General features: G+C 34.1%; 2 protein-coding genes across 3 annotated transcripts; both read right to left on the reverse strand.

Moving 5' to 3' along the window:
• Nucleotides 1-303: 303 nt before the first annotated feature.
• Nucleotides 304-5,761, reverse strand: LOC132614823 (uncharacterized). Of its 2 annotated transcripts, none has more exons than XM_060329371.1 (4): nt 5,251-5,761; nt 1,044-4,344; nt 713-961; nt 304-626 (listed from the first exon to the last, which is right to left on the reverse strand). In XM_060329371.1, exons 2-3 carry the CDS (start codon nt 2,219-2,221, stop codon nt 754-756), a joined length of 1,386 nt encoding a protein of 461 aa, XP_060185354.1. In that variant the 5' UTR covers nt 2,222-4,344; nt 5,251-5,761; the 3' UTR covers nt 304-626; nt 713-753. The 2 variants fall into 2 exon arrangements, with proteins under 2 accessions (XP_060185354.1, XP_060185353.1); XM_060329370.1 differs by having other exon boundaries at nt 1,044-3,384; nt 3,642-5,761.
• A 5,052-nt stretch (nt 5,762-10,813) lies between these two features.
• On the reverse strand, nt 10,814-11,743 carry LOC132614824 (RING-H2 finger protein ATL78-like). Its single transcript, XM_060329372.1, has one exon. The coding sequence runs from the start codon at nt 11,695-11,697 to the stop codon at nt 10,990-10,992; it is 708 nt and encodes a 235-aa protein (XP_060185355.1). The 5' UTR covers nt 11,698-11,743; the 3' UTR covers nt 10,814-10,989.
• Nucleotides 11,744-20,202: the final 8,459 nt, after the last annotated feature.

A 20,202-nucleotide genomic window follows, 5' to 3' on the forward strand; every position in this document is an offset into this window, starting at 1 on the left:
TGTATGGACTTAGGATTGCTTTGGTCCCTGATATATACAACTTATGGAAATGGTCCTTTAAGTATATTAAAAACATATCACTTTAGTCTTTGGCCCTACATACCTAACAACACCAAACAAAAATCTGTCAAACTTAACAGAAGCCTATGTACTTTTCAGCTTCTTCCATCAGCCAAAGGTCAAAAGTTCTCTTTCCAACCAAACCAGAAAGATTATAACAGTACTAACATAAAGAAAAATGTGTGCCATTTTCATTTGTCTAGTTCCCAGTTCTGTCCTGCACTCCCAGGGACACACCTTACACTAGCCAATAAATCTTTTTGAATGATCTCTACATATCAATTTACGTTCCTTACATAAGAGAATGTGACTGATAAAAATAACTTTTAACATATGACTTCACCATTTAAATCCAAAAGGCAGCATATACACAACTTTTAGTTGCTGCCTAAGATATTCTAAACAACACCAGAAAGGGAATTGCACATCAGAAAGGGAATTGCACATGGTTTGATTAATTTAACTAAAACTACTCTTATACGACACTAGCTTCCTTTCTTCTGTCCTTCAAAAAGATATTGTGATACCAGCTTTAATCCTTCATCATCTGATAGCAAAAATCTTCACTGCGAGGAAAAAAAGGAGCAACAAATTCAGCAAAATATCAAGATACCAGCAGCAACTGACTTGAAAAGCAACAACATAATATTACCACCATAAGAACCATTGTTGCAGCAGCACCATCTGTCCTTTTCACAAAAAAAAAACAAAAGGCATTTGCACTATGGTCATTGAACAAAAAATAGCAGCACCACCATATGTCCTCAAAACAAGCAATACTTTCTGTCCTTCACAAAAAACAAAAAGGTGTTGCACCATGTTTAGCCCAACAAAAAATAATTGCAACACCACACTAAATATCAAAATAATCTTGGGTTGGTCCAGGATTTGCTCTTCTAACCTGCAAGTGTACCATAAGTTATTTTTGTATCATAAAACTATATAATAGAGAGCCAAATCAAATATTACGGCAAGAAATTTACCGGTAATTTTTCGGGAACTGATGAAGTAGGAGGCATCCAAAAAGCTGTCTCATATACACCCACTTTAATTTACAGGTTCTTATGTTATGGCCAGGCTTGTGACAGAAGCTACAATTAACAGATATTTGCTTTTTCTTCATTCTTGTTCTACTTGATCCCGCTTCATCTTGTTCTCGTCTCCTCAATTTCTGATCTCTTCCCCTCTTGTTTTGTCTTACAAGTATCGGAGGCAAAGGAGGAACCTTATTTGATTTAGGCCACAATTGTGATCCATTAATCGGAAAGATGGTTTTTTCATAAATTCTTCTATATGTGTCAACTTTATAGCAATCATCAACATAATCAAGAACATCATCTTTTTTAGCCCAAATAGCCGATATTGCATGTTTGCAAGGAATTCCTGTTATAGTCCATTTTCTACAACTACAGTTTCTGTTTTGTAGGTCCACAGCCCAATTGTCGGCAATCGATGCTCCAAGAATCTCATAATTGCACTGATTCGATTTGATTGGAATAAATGCAGCTGCCACAGATTCATTCTTGTGCAATATGTCCTTAATCCGAGGGCAAATATCACCTGAATTCCATCTTTCCACTTTATCCCTATTCGCTTGGAATCTAGCCATAAGAAGATATCTTAACTTCTCCAACAAAGTTATGATAGGCTTGTCTCGAGCATCAAGAATCATACTGTTAAAACATTCACACATATTATTCAACAAAACATCACATTTAGCGCCTGAAGAGAAATGTGATTTAGACCATTCAGTGGGTGGTTTTTCATTCAACCATGCAGCGGCTTCTGCATCCAATTCATGCATCTTCTCCATACATATTTTAAAGAACTTCACAGTTGTAGCCTTTGCAGCAGCCCAAACTGCCATCTTGAGGGACAAACCAAAAAATCCAGCCTTCTTAAAATTGTTATGGAGGTGTCTCACACAAAATCTATGACCAACATATGGCAAAATCTCATTAAATGCTTCAATAAGACCTTTTTGTTTGTCAGACATAAAGGTCCAGCTTTCTTGATAGTCAATCTCTAAGTCACCAGCCAAGTGTTTTAAAAACCATGACCATGTCTCCTTGGTTTCCTTTTCAACAACGGCATATGCTACTGGAAATATGTTATTGTTGGCATCGAGACCCACTGCTGCTAATAACTGATTCCCATACATTGGGCCCTTCAACCAACACCCATCTATACCTACTATTTTGCGACATCCAACCTTAAATGCCTCTTTACAAGCAGCATAACATAAATAGATTCTTTGAAATCTATATAGCTTGAGTTAAAGTAACATGAGCTTTAAGCTCGACACTAACAGTATCTCTAAACTCGGATATCTTCCATCCCCTATTTTGTTTAATTCTATCAAGATAGGTCCTTGCAATGAATGAAGAAGGTATTGTCTTGTTATGATGGTGCCAATTTCGACAACTGTGTGAGGGCCTATAAGTTTTTATCTGAAATATGTTATCCCTGTGCATTCTTGATGCCATTATTACCCAGTTGCAATCGTCATGTATGCACTTCGTTTTCATCCTATCTTTATCATTTTTTTCCACTTAATATACCTCCCTTTTTTTACCTCATGAGTTGTTACAACATTTTTGAACTCCTTCTTACTTTCAAAGGTATATTCCAAAGCCAAAACTGGATTTTTTCCATCGGTCTTTGCATTGTGCTTTGGAAAATCAAAGCTTTCATTGTCGGAATCACTATCCAAACTCTTGTTGTCTTCAGAGTTCACGCAATCAGGATCCCCATCTTCGTGTAACATCTGCTTTTGAATTTCAGCACTAATAAGCTCTCTACCATCCTCAAAGCTATGTTTGTAGTATCCTTGTTTATCAATCATCACGTCGTCATTGGAGAATTCATTTTCAAAATCCTCAAAATCATCCCTGGAATATATGTTTTCCCTTTCGAGCTCTTTGTCAATAGGTCCAACAACATCTTTATTCTCTGGAATGTGACTAGTTCTGCAACCAAGCTCAACTGGATCATCTATTCCAAAATAAGAGTCCAAATGTTCAAAATATAACTCAATTACTCTGTCTTTGGGGGTGAATTTTTCCATGGTATGAGCTTCAACCTCCGTAGAGACTAATCTCCATTTGTTACCAAGCTTCCCGCATTTATGCCAAAATGTTATTGAATCATTCCGGTGACCACATAATTCGACCATCTTTTTCAAGTTAGTAAGATTGAAATTCTTCACTTCAACATAATCAAAGTAGTCAATGACACCACCAGCATACTGTTTGGTTGGCTGATGTTTCATCAATCCTTTATGATAAACTTTGATACTGAAAAAAGACGCCTCAGACACAGGATCTGCAAATAAAAGATTACATATTTTAAGAAGTTAGAGCCACATTGTAGATGTTACAAAACATGTATATTTAAACAACACCAACTTCTAAATATTTTGAATCCACAACCCAGATTTCGAATCCACAACCCAGTATATTTAAACAACACCACTTCTATATTTAAAAGGATTGGAGAAAACAGTAGTAACAACCCAGATTTTGAGTACCAAATAGGTTGGTCTTTGTATTGCTTCAACTAAAAACAAAATAAATTCTTACCGTAGTATGGGCTTGATCCTCTATCGTTTCTTTTGATTAACATTGTTTAACAATGGAGAAACTTCTCTTGTGTTGACTGATTTTACAAGACCATGAAAGAGATGGAGAAGGGTTTTTGCCGGGAAGGAGGGACTTTCCACCTTTTTTGGAACTGACCAGGAAGGCAAAATACTTTTGTTTTAGAATTTTGATATCTCACGTGGGTTGCACATGAGGAGGCTTCTGTTAAGTTTGACAGATTTTTGTTTGGTGTTGTTAGGTATGTAGGGCCAAAGACTAAAGTGATATATTTTTAATATACTTAAAGGACCATTTCCATAAGTTGTATATATCAGGGACCAAAGCAATCCTAAGTCCATACATTAAGGACTATTTTGATCATTTTCTCGTCAGATGTTCAAGGCCATTAAACTAAAACATATCAAATAACAATCACACACAAGAATACAAATAACTAAGTAAGCATAGATATGTTAAAATGTAGCAGTCATTTTCGTCCTCCTCCTCTTCCTCTTGCTTCTACTCGGATTGCTTTCAGGAGAAGGAGAGAATCGAATAAGAATCCGACATGAGTTCAAGATTTCATCTCGACGCTCATTCTTTCTATTCGGATGGGTTTCGAGGGAACTAAAGATACAAAGTGAAGGAGAGATGCTGTTTGGATCTTGTGGCGCCACCGAATCTCATTTAAGACTCCTCGCAACTCCAGATATCATGCAATAAGCAAAAAGTAACGAAAGATTAGAGCAACAATACGATTCCCTCTTTTTAAAAAAAAAAGTGAGTAAAACAAAGCAAGCAACATTATCATTCAATTCACAGCAATATGTAAGTTCGAGGAAAATACTGCAAATATATACACGATTAAGGACATAAAGACGTGAATAATTAGTCCAGTTTCACACTAAATGCGACATGTGGATAAACAAAGAAACATATTATATACCCTTTTGGAAATCACTTTTGAGATCAAATAGTCGTTCATTTTTTCCATGGAACAGTAAACATACTACTAAATTTTATATACATGTAAAATAAAGAACAGAACTCAACAACATGCTATCAAACATCTCATTTTTTCATTAAAAAAATGATAAACATGAAAAGATGCACCATATCGCAATAGGAATGATTTCTTATTTGAAAATTCAAAGGCTTGACCCCTTTTAAATATAAAAGTCATCTTTTATCACGAAAAAAAGAAAAAAAAGTAATCATGAGATTTGTAAAAAAAAACTGAAGAATTCACGATACATAGAATTTATAAGCACATATTGAGCCAGTGATATAAGCTAAAAAAAAAAAACTAAAATTTCTTAGATCTCAAACAGCAAGTTATTTAGTCCAACAAAACACACATTAAAACTTCTACTATTTTTATTCTAAATATTTCGAATCTGGTAACACGCGAACGAGTAAAATTGAATGAGTCCTATAGGCATAATCCTAATATACAAGCTACAAATCGTGAATAACAACAATCAACTAGAAGCTTGCTGAAAATTTATATATTTCTTTTTGATATTTAACATTAGCCTAACATACTTCATAGCATGAATATGACTAAATATCTTCAGAATTGAAAAGAATAGGAAGAGACACTACTGACCTGCTATGGGTGCAGCGAAGTGGGGCTTTGATTCTCCGATCTATGCTCGAACACGAACGATGCTCAGATTCGAGATTTTAAACGGAGATAATAAAAGAGTAAATAAGCTTAATAGGTGCTTTGAACGAAAAAAAAAATATATGAAGGAGATTAATAGTTCGAAGGGAAGAAGTGGCGGCTCCCAATCTGCCCCCAATGGCTGCTATAACTTGGTATTTATAGATGCAACTAGGGTTAAGATTTTAAAATTTTGAGCGGGATTTTGGGTCGGCTTTGAATTTGAAATAATGTTGTCGTTCTGCTCGTTTTCGTGAGAGTGGTCTACCATTGGAGAATAAAGAGAGCAGAAATTGGAAAATTTGGTCAGTTTTTTTTCCTTTCTTTTTTTTGAGGAAATAGCGTGTGGAGGACAAGAAAGAGAAACTTTTTTGTCTTGAAAGTCAAAAAGTTCCCTTTTGAAAAGTATCACTCCACGTGAAGATAGAGGAATTGGTGGTGGCAAAGGCGTGGGGACAAGGGGAAATGGAAGAGACTGAGGGGACAAGAGAAGATGGGGGAGATGAGGGAGACGGCGTGGTGGATGAAAATGAGGAAAAGGAAGGGGAAACTCTCGACCGGGTATTAAAAGAATGGGCTAGTGAATTAAAACATGGATTGGTCTAAAAAAATTGGGATCAAATATGGGCCAGTCCAAAAATATTTATGAGTTGGTTGGACTTTGATTTGGGATCCGATAAATCCAAAATACGGACTGAGTGCAAGAAATGGTTTGACTTCTAAATTTGAATAAAAGACCCATTTTAATTAGTAATATACTGAGTATGACAAAATATTATCTAATACAAATATGTAATTATTAGGATTCGGGTAATAAAATTATATGATGCTATGATAGCCGTGCGATAACATTTTAACAATAAATAAACATTGTCATTTAAATGCGCGAAATAAATGCGATGTGTATGCGGAAGTTGGTAAAAACGCTGAAATGCAAATTTCAATAATACTAAATAATAGTAGCGAATGAATAGCGGTAATAATGCTGCTAATAATAATAATGATGATGATAATGGTAATAACAAGAATAATAATGATTAATAACAATTAATAATAATAGTAATAATTTAAGAATAATAATAATAATTAATAATAATAATAATAATAATAATAATAATGGTACTAACGGTAATAATAAGAACAACAATAATTAATAACAATTAATAATAATAATGATTAATAATAATATAATAATAACGATGATAACTGCAATAGAATAATAAACGTGGGTATTAATAGGAAGCTAATAATTATGGTAAAAATCTAAATGTATATTTTTTAATTTCCCAAAATATCAGAAGCGTAAATAGATATTCGGAGGAGAGGCGGGACAAAATTGGGTGTCAACACAAAGGTACAGGAAGAGGAATGAGAAACATGAATGAATTAGGATCAGAACACATGTGTTCTGATGCTCCTGAATCAATTATCCAGGTGCTTGACTTGAGACTGCTAAAAACTGAACTAGAGTATTTAAGAATAGTACCAGCCACAGCATTAGCATTTATGCTTGGATTTCCTGATTGTCCCAGTTTTGCTTGTTTGTGTAAATGCATCATTTCCTTAATTTCTTCCTTGGTGTATTGTTGTGCCAGATTGTTGTTGATATCATTGTTGTATCCACCCATGCTTTCTTCCTCTTCATGTGTCACTGCTGCATTTCCCTTGATAGTCTTTAGAGTTAGTAAACTCAAAATCAGGTGGGAATCCATGCAACCTGTAGCAATCATCCTGTGTGTGTCCTGTTTTCCCACAATAGGTACAGTTAACATTTGGGTTATACTTCTTCTTTCCTTTAAACCTTTGTTGTGGCTTAACAAACCTCTAAGCAGAATTGTTAAACCTCTGTGGTGTGTTTCCTCCTTTGAATAACTGGTTCTTAAATTTCTGAACATGTTTGCCATTCCCTGATGCCATGAAAGCTGCAAACTTAGAAAACAGCTGAGCATGGGGCTGTTTACTTAATCCAGCAGCCATAAAGGATGCAGAATCAGATGTTGAGTGTGCATTTGCATACACTTCTCTCTAGTTCTCATCTTGCAAAAGTAGTGAGTATGCAAGGTCTATACTAGGCAAGGGATTCATCATTAGAATATTCCCTCTTGCCTGTGTATAAATATCATTTAACCCCATCAAAAACTGAATTAGTCTTTGATCCTGTAGAGATTTTGTTAGTTTTGCTTTACCCTCACACACACAAGGACATGAGCAGCATACAATGACATGAATAACATCTAATTCATCCCATAATTTCTTGAGTTTGGTGAAATACTTAGCAACATCAACATTACCTTGAACTAGACTTGTTATTTCTTTTTGCAAGTGATAGAGTTTGACACCATTTGACCTCCCAAACCTTTGCTCTAGACTTTCCCACAATTCCTGTGATGTCTTAGAGTGTATCACACTGTCTGCAATGTCTTTTGTCAATGCATTTGTGATCCAAGTAATGACCATATCATTGACACATGACCATTGTTCATATTCTGCAGAGTTCAGATCTGGAGATTTGCAGGTTCCATTGATGAAACCAAGCTTCTTCTTAGCTGACAGAGATAAGAGGATAGATCTCCTCCATCCCGGGTACCCTCTACCATCAAACACACTATTAACTAGTGTCATTCCTGGTGAATCTGAATTATTGAGATGATAAGGGTGATTGGCGTCATATGTGACTGCTCTTTCAGTGCTGCTTGTTTCAGCAGCAGTTGGTGGTGATTGAGGCATTTGACTTCACTGAAGAGGAGACACAGAATATGATTTATGTTGATATTTAGATTGGATCGAGCTCACTACTCTGATACCATGTACAAAATGTAATGGAAGATGATTTGGAATTTTCTGTGTGTATTCTTGAAAAGAAGGTGCACCTATTTATACATGTATCCTAAATAAGAATAAAAGAATAATGTTTAATTCCTATACAATTTTGTCTAAGTCCTATTGGCTACTCTCTAACTAACTTTATTCCTTTCTATGTAAATCTGATAGTGACTTGTCCTTGTTCAACAAGATTAATTGATCACATGGCTAATATTCATTTATCAAGGTATTGGGCCATATCTTTGTTCTGCTGAATTTTGAGCCCAATAGACCAAACAACCCAATACACTAAATCATGCAGCAGCCCATTAACACAAATAATTGTAGCAGCCCATTAACACCACAACAGCCCATTAACTTCACTTTGAACACTTAGGACTTAGAACACAGTTGTTCTTCATCATCGATATCTTCTATGTTCATCATCATCGTCTTCTCCGATAATTCCTACACTTAGATAGATTTAACAATTTCTAAGACAAAATCAATGGCGATTGTAGGCCTTTGCATTTGGCATCAGGGAAGCCCTCAATGTTGCAAACAGAAGCACAATTGTTGTTCATCACACACAATTATGTAAACCGCTGGCTTGCCGACTCGCAGTTCCTTGTCCCTGTTGACCCCATCTCTGAAGTTTTTATACATCAAACAAATGTACCATACATTAGCAATTAATTAAGAAGAAGAAGAAGAAGAAGCAGCAGCAGCAACATCAATAAGTATATTATAATAAAACTTGAGTATCCAGTTGAAAAGCGTAAAGCAATATAATACTCATCCCTTGGAAAACTTAACAACAATGCAGAGAAGACAGGAAAAGAAAATTGTACAGAGGAAGGCTACTTATACCCAAAATTACAAACTAATCATAACAATTGTGTACTATCGGAATCGGAGATATGGAAGAAAGTAAGTTCACACCAATAAAGAGAAATTTCAGGTCATCCTTTGAAGGCAGTTATCAAGGGTTTTGGCGTTTGGGAAGCGACTTTTGGAGTCCGCATTGAAATACAAAACTGTTTTTTTATTTTTTTTGTTTGTTGTCTATTCCAACTTATTATTAATTAAATTAATGAGAAATTGCCCAAAAAAAGGAGAAAATAGATAAAGGCAAATGCTGGTTTGTGAGTATGGCACATCAGCGGGCCCTTTGCTTGCTTTTATATATATATATATGATTATAAAATTTAATTCTCCTCAAAATCTTCCCTTCCGTAACTTTGGACCTCACCAAAATAAAAATTCAAGAATGCAGTATGAAACATCACCCAATCTCAATTAGTGACAAAATCAGGAGTTTCGCTAAAAGTGCTCGAGGTGTAACATATATAAATATTTTACCTATAAATATAATTTAATTTTTGGATGAAAATATAAATATAATTTAATTTTTGGATGAAAATTGTTCAACTAAATATCCTTCGCGTGCGATAATTCCGTTCTTGACCTCTATATATATAGTTTATTGGACTGGGTTGACCAAATGAAGATCTCAAGTCAACTTGTTTAACGGGTTTATTGGAGATTGCCAATTTGTTTTGACTCTCTGGGGTCTCAAGTGGCCACCCCTGGCAACATGTACACTATTGTTATATAGAAATAATTTGAGTATGAAATCCACCAATTAACAGTCCCAAATATGAAGCACATTATCCTTTTTGAATCTCTTTTTTGTTTTAAAAATGGATACTTTAATTTATATTTGTTCATGGTTCCCAAGCAACAAGGCCACTTCCGGGAAACAAAGTTAGTGGATTTAGGAAGAGATAACGAACCCAACGAAAAGAAAAGAAAAAGGCATTATTGACTTAGTTTAAGAATATATATATATATATATATATATATATATATATTAAGGGAAAAAGTTTAAATTTGACCCTAAATTTTGCGAAACAATTTAACTTTATTCGTTAATAATTGAGGTCAGGTAAATACGAGATCTCTTAAAAGTCGAAGAAACGGAAAGGAAGTTAAAGAGGAACATCTCCTTATTTGAGATGAATATGAGCTTGTTACTGTGTTCCAAGACAAATTTAGAGCCTGTTTGGTTTAACTTATTTTAGGTGCTTTTAAGCACTTTTGTGTGTTTGGATAAGATAAAAAAAAGTATTTTTAAGCATTTGTTTTTTAATCAAAATAACAAAAATAAGCTAAAAGCCATATGTTAGGATTCCTAACTTATGACTTATGCTTATAATCCATCCAAACAGGCTCTTAGTACAAAGTTTACTTGCTATTGCACCTTAAATTATAACCAATAACGAAAGTTTTGGCGCAAAAAGAAAAGGAAAAATGAAGAAACACCTTTATATATCATGAATGTTTCTAGAGACCCAAAATAGAGCATTTTGGGGAAAGTGAAGCTGAGAGAAAGGATGGGATTTAATTTGTAAAACGGAAAGGAGTATAATGAAGTCTCCTGTGGCTTAGAGTTAGGAGAAAAAGTTAACAGGCGAAAATTGTAAAAAGAAAGTGTATGAGGGTGTATAAGGTTAAATATTGGCCTGGATAAGTGGAAGCAAATAGTGCTAATAATTAGTTGAATTAGTACATAACACGTCATTCCAAATTCTATTGACACGATGTAGTGTAAAAATTGTACGTCAGTGTACTAAAGCGAAACTGCAACACAAAATACTGAAAAGACGGATTTTTTTTATAACTTTATGGGTGTTACTCCACTCTTTCCTCCATTACAAAAATTCACCGATCTATCACTAAATGCATGAATAATTACAAAGTTATACTTGCATTGGCCATAACTTAGCTAGCTAACTTAATTAAGCTTTTAAATGAGAGTGTATACATATAGCTACCAACTAAAGTTAAACTAGCTACTCCTAATCTATATACGTAGTTTTAATTGCTTGATACTACACCTTCAATCCTTACTATGACTTCTTGAACTGGTGCTGATGATGAAGTATCACTAGCCATCTGATCAGGGTTGACAATTGCAATTGTACTAATAGAATTGTCTTTGACAATTTTTTGGCAAGTATCAATGAGGCAGTGCCTACAAGTAGGGCAAGAAGAGTGGGAATTAAGCCATTTATCGATACATTGGACGTGGAAGCAATGGTTGCACTTAGGCAAAACCTTAACTTTCTCTCCAATTCCAAATTCTGATAAGCAAATGACACACTCAGAGTCAAATCCTGAATGTTCCAACTCATTCGTGTAGGTTATAACTGGGAACGTCCCTAGGGTTTTCTTCTTGATCCCGGTATTTGCTAGCTTTAATCTAGAAGGGTTTCGATGATTTGATGATGGGTCAGCCAACAATAGGCTGGAGCACCTAAATGCAAACTTTACGATGGAGTTCAAGAAAAGCGTACAAATCAAGCCACAAAAAATTACTGACAAGACTATTATAACTCTTGTATCAATCGGGATGTTGTTCACTAGTAGTACATCTGTTGAGTCGTGGCTGATTCGAGGGGCGGTTGATGGAGCCATGGTGGGCTGATCAGGGTGGTATTGTGGAGGGGCAGCTACAAGTAGTCTTCTTGAGTAGCGGAAATTCTCCATGAATTCTTGAATGAATTGGGTGGATGTAGTTTCCATAGAGCTTTTGGTTGAGTGTGCGTGTTTTGCGCCTTTCTTTTCTCTAACTGTGTTTAGTTTTGTTGTAGATTGAATTCATGTTCCCCTTGGAGATAACTGCTTATATAGGGTAAATTTATAGGGAGAAAAGGTGTAAAGTGTGTGGATTAACTTTTTGAGTACTATAAAGTGAAACTATATTGTTACTTTTAAGTAATCATAAGTACGAGTGCTCTAAACAATATATACTTTAAAATTTGACTTTAAGTTATATACATTGCATAGTGTAAGTAACTTTTTATGCTATCAGGTGATTAAAAGACATTTACACAGATAAGCCTCTTTAAAATGTGAGATTTGTAATCTTAAAAATAAGGCGTGTTAGCTACTATAACAGGTAAAAGAGACATGATTATGTAAAAATTGTTTACGTTGACAATATATTTTTAATTGACTCGCTTTACTTTTAGTGCTACAATTTAATTAAAAGGAAAGATTAGTATGGTTTAACTATTATGTTTAGTTAGAGTTGAATGAGTTAAGCATATATATTACTAGCCTTTTTATTGAGTAAGAATAAAACCAGTTTGATGTTCATGTCCTAAGTTCTTGGTTTCTTTCTTCTGGCAAAATCGATGAAAATTTGTAATGTTAAAGATTGTAAAAATTGTTCCTTTGCTCAAATATAGAAGAAATCGACTAGTGGAGAGGAAATAAGACTAGTGATTCTCCGCATCGAAAACTATATTGAGGAAATCTATTTCCATACTAGAAACATGACATTTGACAATCAAAAGAGAGAGTGCCTCATTATTTAATTTCATGCCGATTGTGATTGCACTAATTATATAGTAGTAACAGGAAAAGTGGTGCCAAATTGTAGTTAAAAAGGTCTCAAAGTCTTGTAGAATCGTTATTTGTAAGCCATCTATTCGTTACTTTTCTACGTGTACTTCAGCTTTTTCACTTTTTTGAACAATATGCTCTTTTTCAAATCATTTCTTGATTCCTAGTACAGGACCAAATCTTCAGTTAGGCTCCCCTAATCCATGCTGTTTGAGGTTCCACCAAAGATCAATCTGATTAAAGGATCAAAGATTTGTTTGTTTCTTAATTAAATAATTGATGGATGGATAAATTATTTTACTGATAGCTCTTTCAAAGCCTACATTTAATTAAGGTAAAAAAATTAAAAGGATTAATGTACTTCCTATGTTAATTAAATGAGTAAGTCTTAGAACTGTTGAAATCAGGAAGTCTATTGAGTGGCTATCAGCATTTATTACGCAAATTCAACTAATTGCGTTAATGAAAAGTAACAACAATTTTTGTTGAAAACTTGAGACCATCCATGTCATTAGTTACCTTTTCATCTTTTTCATAGAATGCACTTGCTCTTTTTTGTAAGTAATAAATTCTGCAAGATTTTGTGTACGAAACAAATCCTTTTGGATCACGACATGGGCTTGTACCTGGGTCCGTCTACCGGGCCCAAGACCTCTTCCGGTCTAGCCCCGTCCTCTGTCCACCCCAACTCAGCCTCCTTGGGCCGTGATGATTTGGGGTTTAACTGGATTGGGCCACATACTGCCCGACTCGGCCCAATAGACAGGCTTATTCCTTTGAAGTAATTGCACGGTTTTTCCTGGGTTGGTATTTAATTTTTGTCCTTCAAAATTGAATTTATGCCTAAACGGATATTATGATGCGTGACTTATGTCCCTCTAGGCATAAGTTTATTTTGAAAGATAAAAATTAAAGAGCAGCACAAAATAGGGACAAAAGTGCAAATGACCCGCTTAGTTTTGCATTCCCTTTGGTTCTGTTCTGTGAAATCACACGATATTAAAATTTCTTATTGTCTGATTGGATTTTACAAAATTTTGGCGCAGAGTTTTGAATTGAGGATTTAGGATTGTCTCATTGTTTTCTTGCATTTGTCAAAAAAAAAAAAAAAAATTGTTTTCCTGCATCGATGTGAATTGAAAGACATGAATTTGGAACTAATATTAAGAAAGGAAAAGTTGAAGATTTAATTTATATTTCACACGGGGAATAAAAGAGTATTGCTGAAATGTCGAACAAAAATAATAAAATTGATCAAATTTTGAAAAAGTTGCATGCTGACGAAAAGGCTAGAGTGATGCAATCTGATAAAATAGAGGCCTTCTTAGCACAAATATGAGCTGAATCAAACAGAAGGCATCTTCCTACCAACTCAGGTATTACCAAATCAGCTAATACACTGTCGATGAGAGACCCGTTGCTTCAAACATGTTAGATAGCTATCACTTCTCGATGCTATACAATTATAATTATATCTGTATTTATTAACATCAGTAGAATATACTTATAGCTGCTGTTGCTAAAAGGTAATACAGTCAGTAACAAGTACAAATCAAAGTTTGTTTAAACCATTCCGTTAGGAATAGTAGGCTTATATCTTCTTTAGCTTAATAAATATATTCTTAAGGTGTAGATCTAATACCTTAAATCTAATATGCAGGGTATAATTTAAGAGAAGTTAGTTGCTTAGAAAGTAAGCAACTACCAATAAATCTCATTTGTTTTTGCATGCAGCAAATTCATTCTTCTAAACCTTTCAAACGAACTTTCACATATAGGCAACTCTCAGTGGAAAACATATTCGTGTATCACGAGAAATGAATGTTAGTCCAAAATTTTTAGTCCAATAGAAATATTGGAGTTGATTTTTTCACTCACTATCTTTGTATTTGTCATTACCTTTTTAATGATCCATGTAGAGAGTGTTGCCTCCATAGTTTGAATTTGTGTATGATACAAGTCTTGCAAGTCTCACGTTCATGACTTCGATTGTGTACATAACATAAAAGAGAGTAAATATTCAGACTTGCACGCACTGTTGACGTCACCAATCCACATAAATGATCATCTGTCCTTAAAGTGAAAAGAGCTATATGACACTCCACTGTCATTACATTTTGCTATGAAACATGGTTTCGTGCTACATTAGATACGCTAAAAATTGTTTTACTAACTGTATTTCACGATTTTGTCGCTATTGAAAGGCCTTCAAACACCGTTTTGGAATACCGTTGGCCCAACTTTTGCTACTGTTTCTGAACGTGCTTAAAGCACTTCTGCTATTACTTCATTGATATTACAATATACACAATTATTGTTGCTCTAGGTGTGGAACTTTTAGATCAAAAATAGTTACATTTCGATACTGATCTCTTGACCAAGGAAGACAGCTTCCGCAATAGCTACCAAAATCAAAGAAAGAGGAATGAACATAGAGGGAAAAGTTGGTCCTCTTCTTGCAATTGCCCATGATATGAAGCAGAATGTTACAGTAAAGGCACTTTGCTACGTTATTCTGCATGTTGTTGAAGCCATTCTTTGCTGTTGTGGTATCAGATTAGTCGATCTGTCCACTTAACACACGAACACCTTATGCCAATTACAAGTTACAACTTAATTAGTTTGTTGAATAGTTGATTTTTTATATTATTGGCATATACTACTCATCTTCCTCAAGCATTTTATAATTGTCTTTAACTTATGCAAATATTATTTTCATTTGTAAATAGCAATCCAACTGTGATACTAGAAGACACTATAAAAAACTCAACTTTGCCAAAAGGGCAAAACACCAGCTGAAGTTAGCAACAGTAACCAACATGGTAAGTTTACAATTTGCAAAGAATATATCCTGCTCATTTGATCAGCATCGCTACTCGCTTCATTACCTACTCAAGAATCAAGAATTTTAGCTCTTCATTGGCTCTTTTTGGTTAAATTGTATTTAAGGATGTTGTAACATGGACTGCTATCATGATAGTATGCGTAGAGAACAATTTTTTGGATTTGCAGTGAATTCCTTTACTGAAATGGTGAATGAAGGAAAAGAGATATGAGAATATAAGTACTCATCTGTGAAAATTATTAGTTCACAAAAATTTACTCTGTTCAATCTTGACTTCAACTATGTTTGAGATGAGATTTAAATTCACTTTTCTTGAAGATGATTCAGTTCTCTCTTTCTCTCCTTTTCATGTCTGATAAAAGTTAAATCAATGTTACCGTGTTCGCTTCTTATAGATATAGGTGCATTATTTAACCATTTTAATATTATTTTCAAAATTTCAACTTTCTCTTCAAGTAGTGAACTTATGTCTTTAAGTACGGATTCCGAGTGCTGCCTATATTACTTCAATTAATACTGATACACTAGATCTATTTTGCTATTAGTTGTGTCATTTATATCTTACTGATTGTTACTATAACTTTTATGGGAGCCATGATACATAGCTTCGATTTACACGAAAAAACGTAAGTATTAATATTGACTTGCTCCTTTATTATTTCTTCACCCAACACTTTTTCAAAGATCTACTGTTTTTCTTCTCTTCTTTGATTGAGATATAAGACTAACAGTTTATCATTACTTCTTAATTGTACAAGTGTTTTCATCTCAAAGCTGCTAAGAAGAAGGCTACAAAGAAGACTTAAGTGCAGGACGGGAAACACACAACTGTTTCCAATATGTACATAGTATATAGTCTGTAAATAGTTTTTTCTATGTGAAGTAAAGAATGCAGCGATGGAGGTAAACAATGTAACGCTCTCCTTTAGATACATCAATTGGATAGAGAATTACTGTATCACTGCCTAGTCATATATATATACACACACGCACACAAAATAACTGCAACAAAACATTACAAATGCTGTGCACCAATGCCAAGTAAGTATATTTTCAGTTCCACCCTCCACCCTCAGTATTGTTATCTTCTAGTCTACACCAAAAAGTCAAAAAAGATATACATATATATTTCAATGTAAGTATATTTTTTTTTCTTTCAAAACATCGATGATTTATTTCCTTCCAAATCATCCACTGTATGCAAGCAGGATTGATCTCTCATATATGGCTGTTTAATATGAATGATGAGAAAATTTTACTTTATAATCAAAGTTAATATAAAGGAGCAATGCTATTAGCTAATTATTTCTTTTTATACTTTGGGAGAAGATTCAGAGTCGCCTTTATAGAGAAAACACTGAATGATGCAGATTTCAATAGATCAAAATTATGAAGACAATCGATAAGGGTGGCTCTGGGGCCAACATACCAGTAGTACATGGGGATGTTTATGAGCAACCTGATGGAAAAAAAAAAAGAGGAGCCAGTAGCTCTTTCTATTGTCATGAGCGATACTGGTACTATGCTTCTACAGGAGTGGAGAACCTATGGCGAGAAGCATGGCCTTGCTGCTGGAGGTTACATACTAATCGAGAGGGTGTTTACTCCTGATGTGGAGTATTTGGTGAGCAGTCGCCAGAGAGGAGAAAATTAGTAAGGCTATGAAGAGTTTGAATTAAACCCGTCAACCGGTTCAAACCGGACCGGTAACCGGTTACGGAACCGGCCACCGGTTCCGGTTTACCGGTTTGAAACCCCAAACCGGAACCGATCCGGTTCAAACAGTCCAAAACCCTTTTTTGTTTTGTTTTTTGTATTATATATATATATTATAGTATTTATTAGTATATTGTAGGTATATTTACATATGTTATATAAATTTATAAGTAAAGTTTAAATATTTACTGACTAACAGGTCAACAGCAAGTCAGCAATACAGAATATAGTGTTATACTACATATACCTAAAATATAGTAAGAATATACTTATATATATCAATATACTTAGGTTATATAACTTATATATATATAGATAAATGTTTAAGTTATATATATATATATAAGTATACTATATATACTTATAACTTATATATTATAACTTAAGTTATTTATAGCTTAATTTTTTTCTAAGTTTATAAATTCGTATATATATATATACATATACCTAAAATATAGTAAGAATATACTTATATATATATCAATATACTTATATATATCAATATACTTAGGTTATATAACTTAATATATATAAATATGTTTAAGTTATATATAACTTATATATATGTATAACTTAATATATATATATATATATATATATATATATGTTTAAGTTATATGTATACTATATATTATAAGTATATTCTTAGTATATTTTAGGTATATTCCTAACTTAATATAAGTAAAAATATGAACACAAGTAAATAGAATAAAGCTCAATGAGCCATATATTTTATTCATTCTTGGATAACATTTATTTGCAAGTTGAAGTTTTTTTTTTAACTTGCAAATAATACATGAGTTGTAAAGAAATAGTAGAATAATAAATTCACCAATTCTGAATCATTTTGTTAATTTCCCCCATATCATATTCGGTCATGGAGATATCTTCAAAGTCTTCCATTTGGTCCGGTCCACTTGCTATCAAATCTTCAATTTCTTCCTCTTCGCCTTCCTCCGCTTCTAAGTTTTGGTTGCGTCGCTCCGATCTAATCCAATCGCTAATGCACACTAGTACTTGCAAGCTAAAGCCGGATAATGAATGTCTATGGTCTCCAATTTGTTGTCTTCCTTGGCTAAATGCGCTCTTCGAAGCCACGGTTGATACTTGAACCGTAAGGATATCTCGAGCTATTCTTGAGAGTATCGGATGACTTGCCTTGTACTTCTTCCACCATGCTAAGACGTCCAATTCATCCAGTTCCTTAATATCCACATTTGGCTGCATCAAATAAAAGTTATATTCATCAAAGTTTGCATTACAAGAAGAAGTTGGCTGTGAATGTAAAACTTTTAAATGCGACAAACCCGACAAGCCCTTTTTGCTACTTTGAGAAGTAGTAGGGCGTGGAGCAACGGGTGTAGCACGTTCTTCCAAATTAGAATAATGAGTAAAAACTTTTCTAAACTCGGCATCAATGGCGAGTTCGGCTTCAGCTAAAGATGGTTGAACTCCCTGTTCAATTTCAAAAAATGTATAAATTTGACCAACCAATGCTTTAGTATAAGACACTTTTAAACAAGGATTTAAAAGAGAACCCAAAATAAATAAAGTTGGGATGGGAAAAAAATATTTCTTAAATTTGATTATCATTTCAAAAATAGCCGCTTGATAACCGGGTTTATATTTATACTCTTGTAAAACTCTAGCTATTTCCGCTAAGTAGGCTAAAATTCCGGTTACCATGAGATAGAATTGTCTAGAATAAGCAAGAGTTGCATTATAAAAAATTTCTAAGAGTTCAACACATTCTTTAACATTTTCCCAATGCGTAAAATTTAACCAATCATCACTATTAATATTATATTTGTTGTGAACTTGTTGTATGGGAATCCTATACTCATATGCTTGTTGTAGCATAATGTAAGTGTAGTTCCACCTAGTTTCAATTTCTACTTGAAATTTCCTAGGTCTAAGGTTATTTTCCACACAAGCATTCTTAAAATCTCTAAGTCTTCCTTATCCTTAGTCATAAATTTCCAAATTTTAGCGGTTGGCTTACGACTTCTAGGCGGTTTGTCTTGTGTATGTGATTGTGCAGGACATGTATCTCTTATGGGATTTTCGGGGGGTTGTGTTTCATCATCATCATTGTCATCATCATCAATTTCATTAAAAGTGTCGGTAAAAATATTGTTGCATTGCCTCATGACCTAAAAGTGAATTATTTCCACCAACATCAATACCTAAATTAGGTGTTTCTTCCACAAATGTTTCCTCATTAAGCCCACCCCTAACAATACCACTACTACTACCGGCACCACGTCTAAATCTCTTTGTCATTATTAAATAGAATTAATTTAAACCACAATCAAATAAATAACAAGAAAATAAATTGCAACAAATTAAATTGCTAGAATTAAATTGCGTAAATTAAATTGCAAAAAATAAAGATAGAGTTGGAACGAAGGTACCAAATTGCCGGATTAATTTCCAACAAAGTGAAGGCGGCTAGAATTGCAAATCCACCAAAGCTACTTTGGATTGTTGCAAAATCACTAACTCCACCAACAATATTATAATTGCAAAATTAATAATTGAAACTATAATAAGACTTTATAATATTTATTTGAGAGAAATTTAAAGTGGCTAATTATTGCAAAGTAACTATAATTGAGAGATTGAGATTTGAGAGAAAGAGAAGAGTGAATTGGTGTGGACTAAAATGAAAATGAAGAAGGGTTTATATAGGGGTGGGGGATGGGTTAAATTGTTAAAAAAAAAGGTTTGGGGGGTTGGGGGGGGGGGGGGGGAATGAGTTTATGGCCGTTTGGCAACGGCCATTTTTGCAAATGGACCGTTGCCAACGGTCCAATAACGAACAGCTGAGCCCAGCCCCAACGACTATATTAAAAAAAATAAAAAAATCACCGGTTTAACCGGTTCCGGTTTCAAAAAAATCGAAACCGGACCGGTAAGAAATAGACGGTTAACCGGTTCTACCGGTCCGGTTACCGATTTGAACCGGTTAAACCGGACCCGTTGACGGGCTTAGTTTGAATGCAAAATTACATTTTTACATGTGCAATAATACTCAGACATGCAATAATAGTATTTTTTTTATTTTTTTTTACATGTGTAATGATACTCATGATGCAGTAAATACCATTTTTACATGA

Source organism: Lycium barbarum, chromosome 10 (genome assembly GCF_019175385.1).
Source record: "Lycium barbarum isolate Lr01 chromosome 10, ASM1917538v2, whole genome shotgun sequence".
Taxonomy (NCBI): Eukaryota; Viridiplantae; Streptophyta; class Magnoliopsida; order Solanales; family Solanaceae; genus Lycium; species Lycium barbarum.

Excerpts from the sequence above, each read along its gene's own strand:
- LOC132614823 (XM_060329371.1), bottom strand. The coding sequence starts at position 2,221 with ATGTATGGGAATCAGTTATTAGCAGCAGTGGGTCTCGATGCCAACAAT. Across the intron at positions 962-1,043 it reads CAGTTCCCGAAAAATTACCG|GTTAGAAGAGCAAATCCTGG; the intron begins GTAAATTTCTTG and ends GTACACTTGCAG.
- LOC132614824 (XM_060329372.1), bottom strand. The coding sequence starts at position 11,697 with ATGGAAACTACATCCACCCAATTCATTCAAGAATTCATGGAGAATTTC.